A 7,907-nucleotide genomic window follows, 5' to 3' on the forward strand; every position below is an offset into this window, starting at 1 on the left:
GAGGCCCTTCAGCTCTGCTAAACTCTCTTGATTTTCTCGGTGAGAGTATCGTTCAGAAAGTCCAAACAAGGCTATCCGTATGACCAATCCAATGGTAGATACTTCCAAGATTAAATAAAGGATTTGTAATTTGTTGCAATTGAGTAACCAAGCTAGTACTTACCATGTAAGAGCATAATTTCCAGAGCAAAAAACTCCAAGTTTTTAAAACCACTAGTATTACTTGGCTATGTTACTTGGATTCGGCTAGAAGTGTCCGACATGGATAGAGTTTAAGTACCGGACTCGGCAACATTTTCAAAAATATTCATGTTTTTTGCCTAAAATAAGTGTCCAAGTCCGAGTGTGCGACACGGTTACTCGAAGATAAAATGAATAGTCCGAGTAACATAGTTATTTGGTAGTTCTTTTTCTTCACCACCAAAGTTTTTTGCCATTGAAGGAATAGATGGAGATGAAAGGTTCACATAATTCTGAGGGATCTAGCTACTTAATTCATTATTTACAATATTTAGAAATATGAGTTTCTGGCAACTAAATAGCAAGTTAGGTAGTGCATCCTCAAAATGCTTAGTGCAAAGGTCAAGTTCAAAAAGATCAGGCAACTTAGTGAAGTCAAGACAAATGTGACTACACAGAGAATTTTTCCGAAGATCAAGCTTTTGTAGGTTTAGACTAAATGGTATGGTAGAAGACAAGGACTCAGAGAATAAATTTGAATGTACTACCAACTGTTTAGCTCTGTTAGATTTTCAGACCTGTCTGGTGGGGGGCGTGAAAATGAATTGTTGTTAAAAACTTACATCCTCTCACCAAGCCAGATAAATTGTTTTCAGAGACTGAAAAATGCCCAAAGAAGATGTTAAGTACAATGGCTTATAGAGAAGTATAGAGATATCGACAAGTCAAATGAAGATTTGAAAATTAGAGATATCGACAAGTCGATTTATCATTAGAGATATCAGAAAAATCTACAAGTCAAAATGTATATAGAGATCTCAGAGATATCGACAAGTCACTTCTGCATATAGAGAACTCAGAGATATCGACAAGTCAAAATGACGATATGAAGATTGGAGATATCGACAAGTCAATTTCTCATTAGAGATCTCAGAGATATCAACAAGTCAAAATACATATAGAGATCTCCGAGATATCGACAAGTCATTTCTACATGCAGAAATTTGAAGACCTCGACAAACCAAGTTCCCTTATAGAGAACTTAGAGACCATGACAAGTCAAAGACACTTATAGAGAACTCATGGATCTCGATAAGCCATTATACCTATCGAGATGTCACTTCTCTACAATATAAACTGGAGATCTCGATATGAACCTCAAGTAAAAAATGCAGAAAAGTTAAAGATTCAAGATTATCAATCAAAAAACGATCTAATAACTTAGATTGAAAAGTCTACAAAAGCAGCTTGAAGAGTGCAAGATCAAGGTCCAAGATTAACTGAAAAAGTACGGTCATAGACATACAAGATTTGTAAGGATTTACTGAGCCAAAAATAGAAAGAATTAGAGATAACTTAGAAAAGGGTTTAGTACATCTTATTGCATGCTGTGTAAACCCGTGTTTACTGATCTATAAAGTAAACACTGGTCCTTTGTTACAAATATAACAAACAGATCTATATTTTCTTGAACTCTCTCAAGAAAGAAGCTGAGTTCTTTTATTTTAAAGAACTTAGAATTTGTAGCAATACAAACTTAATTAATACAAATTAAGTGAGTTTTGAAATATTGTGTTTGCTGTGCTTGTTGTCTTCATTCTGCTAACATAATATCTTTACAAATTATAAACTGCTTTGTTCACCATATCCAAACAAGTTGGAAAAAGGCTAAAAATAAAGAAAACACATTCAAGATACCAGCCTTTGTTAAAATCAACTATATACTTTGGAAATAGAAAATGATGATGTTCATAAGGATGGCCAACCCATTATATATTCAGATTTTCAAGAATTGCCCTTTCACCCCCATGGAAAGGGTTGATGAATCTAATGATGGAGATATGGTTATCCCAGCTCATTATTCCCCTAAAGACCCTTCACAATACACTGAAACTGAAAAGGAAAAGTCTCCCTGGATAGTGGCCTGCAACTATTTCTAATAGAGTCACTTGACAATGTTATGTATAACAATATTTTCAATTGTGACACAGCCAAATAGATTTGGGAGAAGATTGAGATTTTGTGTGCAGGTACAGAGAAATTTAGATCCAACCAAAAGAGAATACTGGTGTCTCAGTATGAGGGATTCATGGCAAAGTCCAAAGAATGAATTACCGAAGTTTTTGTGAGATTTAATAAATTGATAAATGACTTGCAACTTCATGATAAATATTCTAAAGCTGAGGAGGTTAAACTAAAATTCTTGATAGCTCTTCCTGACCACCTTGAATAGAAGATATCAACCATTAGAGAAGGAAGAGACTTGAGCTAAATGACCCTGAAAGTGTTGTATGGGATCTTGAAAACTTATGAACTTGAAATGTTATAAAGAAAGTCATTAAAGGCAAACCTAGGACATATGATTGATGGTTCTAGTGCCTTGGTTGTTAATGACAGTAAAGCAAGTGAAGATGAACAAGACACTCAAGTTTTAGTTAGTTAAACTGTGGAGCAAAAGAACAAAGGACCTCAGAAGCAAATTATTTTGGAACTGGAGGAAGATGAATACTACACCTTGGATGAGCTAGATGAAATGGACCAATCCATAGCTTACTTGGCCAGGAAATTCTCTAATATTAGAGTTAAGAAGCCAAAATTTTTCAAGAACAAGGGACAGTCTTCCAATAACAACAATTGGAAACCAAAAGCTCAGTATAACTTAGCTAGCAAAGGTGGCTACAAAACTGGATCTGTTGACAGATCGAAGATAAGGTGCTTCAACTGTGATGCATTGGGTCACTTTGCTACTGAGTATAGGAAGCCTAAGAAGGTGAAGATGGACAAGGCCTGTCGGGAATTGGAGGCAAAGTATGAAGCTCTCTTGAAAAAAAAGTCTAGAAAAGCTTACACTGCAGAAGGCAAAAGTTGGGATGATATTGATGATGAAGATGAGAATGAAGAGTTTGGAAACTATGCACTAATGGCTCTTGAGCAAGGAGAATCATCCTCATCAAAATCAGAGGTACCAACTATAACTACAATTGATTTAAATACAATCCAATATAAATAAACGGTTGAAAGGATAAGTGTAGAGATGTTTCATATCCACACAAGCATGGTGGCAGCTACTGAGAAAGTGAGTAGGCTGTCAAAAATAACTGAGAAGTTTGAGATTGAGAAACAAGATTTAGAACCGTGGCTTGTTGAGCTTGAAACTATCAAGCAAGAAAATGAATATTTGAAGAATAATATAAAGTGTGCTAGTGAAATTGAAGTTATGTTTAGGGAAAAGCTAGAGAAGAATGAGGTAAAACTGAAGTCATTCAGAAATGCATCTCAGTTGGTTGGTCATTACCATGAGAAGAACAAACCATGTGCTAACATAGCTATTGGTTTGGACTATGATGCTTTGAACAACAACAAGAAAAGTGAAGGTGACAACGGAAAAGCAATTGAAAATAAAGATGTCCTAGTGATGCTGAGGAAAGTTGATGCACCTTTGTTCAAAGCAAGTGAGGTTAATTTCAATGAGAATGAGCTGGTAATTAAGCAGACTTGAATCTCTTTGGAGGAAATGCAGACTTGATAATTGAAACCTATTGGCATATTCCAGTATTTAAATTAAAAATAGAAATGTTTAGTTACGTTTAGGCGGGAAAGTTTGTTAGAGACTTTACATTTCTCTCAGTCTGTATATAAGAAACAGATGTAAAAGAACATCCAATCTTCTTCTTTCTAATCAATACAATTGCTGTAGATATACATACATACAATCTATCTCTATACTTGCTTATTGATAATTAGCCATTGTTGATCTTTAATGGCTCCAGATTGAGCTTTAATATCAGCTTCTCTCATGGTATCAGAGCTATCCTTTGATGATTTGTGGAGTTCTTGATTGATTTCGATATCGAATCAATCGAAACCCTAATTTCTTCGATTAGCAATTACGATCTATTTATCTCTCTCTTCGATTAGCAATTACGATCTCTTTATATCTCTTATCTCTCTTGAATCTCTCTCCTTATCTTTCTTTCTCTCGGATCTCTTTCTGAATTCGATTGTTCTCCTGATTCTAATCTCTATTTCCTTCTTGATTATGAAATAGATATGGCTGAAACCGAAAATCGGAATACAAACACTAATTTGCAAAATGCTGCAATCAACTATAACGATCCATATTTTCTTTCTTCCGGTGATAATTCGAGATAACAATTGGGGAATTTGTTGCTTAATGGTGATAACTTCATAAACTGGAGTCGTGGAGTGAAATTGGCGCTTGGTGCGAAAAATAAACTCGGTTTTATTGACGGAACATTACCGATGCCTGATTCTACATCATCAGATTTCAACAAATGGACTAGAAATGATTATATGGTGATGTCATGGCTTACGTTTTCTACGGAACAGGTAATATCTGACAGCTTTATCTTTGCTTCTACTGCTCGTGATCTTTGGCTTGATGTTTCTGAGCGTTTTGGTAAATCAAATGCTCCATTGCTGTATGAACTTCAGACTAGTCTGTCTAAGATTGAACAAAATAATCTGTCGATTGCTGAATATTATGGAAAACTTAAGAATGTGTGGGACAAGTTACAAGTACTTGAAGGATAATTTAATTGTAATTGTGGTGCTTTAGCAAAATGTACTTGTGACTTGTTGAAGAAAGCTAATGAAGCAGCAGAGACTAAGAAGCTTATTCAATTGATTTGTGGTCTTAATAAGAACTATGACAATGTTAAGACTAATATGTTGAGCATGGAGCCATTACCAACTATTTTGAAGGCATACCATATCTTAGAACAGATTGAGAAACAACAGAGTATGACTATTAACATGTCTAAGGTTCCTGATGTTAGTGTATTTTATAGCAATAAGCCTTCATTTTCTGTTCCAAGGTCTTTTCAGAATAAGAAGGATTTTAAGAGGTCAAAGCTTGATTTGACATGTGATCATTATAAGAAAAAAGGACATACTGTGGATCAATGTTTCAAACTGACTGGAGTTCCAGAATGGTATATGAATCTTAAAGGAAAGAATTTTGGTGTTTCTACCAAATTTGCAGCTAATATTGCTGATACTTCTGGTCTTCTTAGAGCATCTCCTCTGGACATATCATCTGGTTCAAATATTTCTCCCGCTGCTCAATCTATGGATCCTCAGCTGGTTTCACATGTCTACAAAGAAATCATGAAGATGATGCAACAAAATGCAGGATTGTCTATTTCTGAACATGATTCCAGTTCTGTCAACTTTGCAGGTATTGTCTCTACATCCACTATTAGTTGTTCTGCAAATTTTGCATCATGGATAATTGATACAGGAGCTAGTGATCATATGGTTTTTTCCTTGTCTTTATTTGATGATTTACAAATTCTTCAAGAACCTATTAAAATTGCTTTACCAGATGGTTCTTGTAAACTGGTTTCTCAATCTGGAACAATATCTTTGTTTCCTCACATTCGACTTACCAATGTTTTGTATATTCCATATTTTCATCATAATCTTTTATCAGTTGGCAAGTTGTTGGATAGCAACAATTTAATTGCTAAATTTGATAAAGATTCCTGTCTATTTCAGGACCTTTCAACTAATACTGTCAAGGCTGTTGGTACAAGATCAAATGGACTTTACAAGTTTTTTCTTCTGAAATTCAATATTGTAATCTCATTTCTCAACAATGTTTGAATTCTAATGTTATTCCTGCTTTGGATGTGTTTCATGCAAGATTAGGACATGCTTCTATAGGGAAAATGAAACACTTGTCCAATCTGTTTTCTTGTAACAAATTTCATGATAAATTCAGTTGCGATTCTTGTATTCTTGCTAAACATCACACATTACCATTCAATGATTCACTGTCTATTGCTCTTGCATCATTTCATTTATTGCATATATATTTGTGGGGCCCATATCAGACTCCAAATTTGACTGGAGGTCGATATTTTCTGACTATCTTGGATGATTTTTCCAGAGTCACTTGGACTCATTTACTTACAACCAAGGATCAAGTTTTTAGTATTATTCAGGCCTTCTTGGTTTATATTGATAATCATTATCAAAACTCTGTTAAGTTTGTTAGGTCTGATAATGGAACAGAAATTGTACAACAGAATTGTGCCAATCTTTTTGCTTCTAGAGGGATAGTGCATCAGAAAAGTATTGTTGGGAATCCTCAACAGAATGGTAGGGTAGAGATAAAACATAGGCATTTATTCGATACAGCTAGAGCCATAAGGATTCATGCTAATCTTCCAACTAAATTCTGGGGTAATTGTATTTTGGCTGCTACTTACCTTATTATATTGATGCCTAGTTCTGTTTTAGGCTGGAAAATACCTTATGAGGTTTTAATGAAGAAATCTGCTTCTTATGAGAATCTAAGAACCATAGGCTGTTTATGTTTTGCTGCTATCAAAACAACAGATAAATTAGCTCCTAGAGCTAGAAGATGCATTTTACTTGGTTATCCTTATGCTCAGAAAGGATACAAATTATATGATCTTGCAACTCATCAAGTTTTTCTTAGTAGAGATGTTATTTTTAAGGAAGATTATTTTCCATTCAAAACTCCTGTTTCTTCTCCTATTGTCCCTACTCTACCTCATGTCAATCCAGTTGTTTCTGAATTTGATTCCGAAATGATAACACCTTTTTCTTCTGATCTTCCACCTGTCATTGATAATACTTCAGCAGACTCTCCTACATCTACTTCTTCTGATATATTCATTCCACATACTACATCTGATATTATTCCACTTAGAAGAACTTCTAGACTTTCTCAGTTACCTAAGAAGTTTGATGATTTTGTTCTTCCCACTGGCAAGTCTACTTCTCTTGCTTCTCCTGTTACATCACACATTTTTAATGTGTTTTCTGAACCATCACTGTCTCATCTTGACCATCACAATTTGACAAGTCTTAATTCTGTTTTAAATACCTCTGAACCTTCATCTTATAAGCAAGCCAAAGAGGACCCTAGATGGGTTGAAGCTATGCAAAAAGAGATAGTCGCTCTTGAGGCAAATGAAACTTGGGATCTGACACCTTTACCTCTTGGTGGTCATGTTATTGGTTCAAAATAGGTTTTTAAAACTAAGTTTAACCCTGACGGTTCTGTGGAAGGTGTAAAGCCAGATTAGTGGCAAGAGGGGCTAAACAGATTAAGGGAAAGGATTTCAAGCATACTTTTAGTCCTGTGGCCAAGTTTACAACTGTTAGATGTTTAATTGCATTAGCTGCTGCAAACAATTGGCACCTTCAACAATTAGATATAAACAATGTATTTCTTCATGGTTTTATTGACGAGGATATCTACATGGCACCTCATCCTGGCTATGATGTTCCTCCAGGCTTTGTTTGTAAATTAAAAAGATCCATTTATGGCTTAAGACAGGCTTCCAGGCAATAGAATATTGAGCTGACGAAATTCTTAATTGACATGGGTTACAGTCAATCTAATCAAGATTATTCCTTATTTGTCAAACAACAAGACACTTCTTTTACAGCCATTGTTTGTTATGTGGATGATTTACTTCTTACTGGAAATGATTTTGATGCAATTCAGAGTATCAAATCTGATTTACATAAAGCTTTTACTATCAAGGATTTAGGTGATCTAAAATATTTTCTTGGGGTTGAAGTTTCTAGGGATGCTTCTGGAATTAGACTTAATCAATGCAAATACATCCTTGATTTACTTAAGGACACTAATATGCTCAATTGTACTCCTGCTGTGTTTCCTTTATCAAAAGGTTTGCAGTTAAGCATTAATGACACTCCAACAC

General features: G+C 34.9%; 1 protein-coding gene across 1 annotated transcript; it reads left to right on the top strand.

The window, feature by feature from the left end:
* Positions 1-4,443: 4,443 nt before the first annotated feature.
* Positions 4,444-7,205, top strand: LOC141718163 (uncharacterized). The gene is made up of 3 exons (XM_074520542.1): positions 4,444-4,719; positions 4,786-5,756; positions 5,927-7,205. The coding sequence occupies exons 1-3, from the start codon at positions 4,444-4,446 to the stop codon at positions 7,203-7,205; spliced, it is 2,526 nt and encodes an 841-aa protein (XP_074376643.1).
* The last annotated feature ends 702 nt before the right edge of the window (positions 7,206-7,907 follow it).

The sequence above is a fragment of the Apium graveolens genome, chromosome 4 (assembly GCF_009905375.1).
Source record: "Apium graveolens cultivar Ventura chromosome 4, ASM990537v1, whole genome shotgun sequence".
Classification (NCBI taxonomy): Eukaryota; Viridiplantae; Streptophyta; class Magnoliopsida; order Apiales; family Apiaceae; genus Apium; species Apium graveolens.

Coding starts and splice junctions, on each gene's coding strand:
- LOC141718163 (XM_074520542.1), top strand. CDS start 4,444: ATGCCTGATTCTACATCATCAGATTTCAACAAATGGACTAGAAATGAT. Junction 4,720..4,785: donor ATGTGTGGGACAAGTTACAA/GTACTTGAAGGA, acceptor GACTTGTTGAAG/AAAGCTAATGAAGCAGCAGA. Junction 5,757..5,926: donor AGATCAAATGGACTTTACAA/GTTTTTTCTTCT, acceptor TGATAAATTCAG/TTGCGATTCTTGTATTCTTG.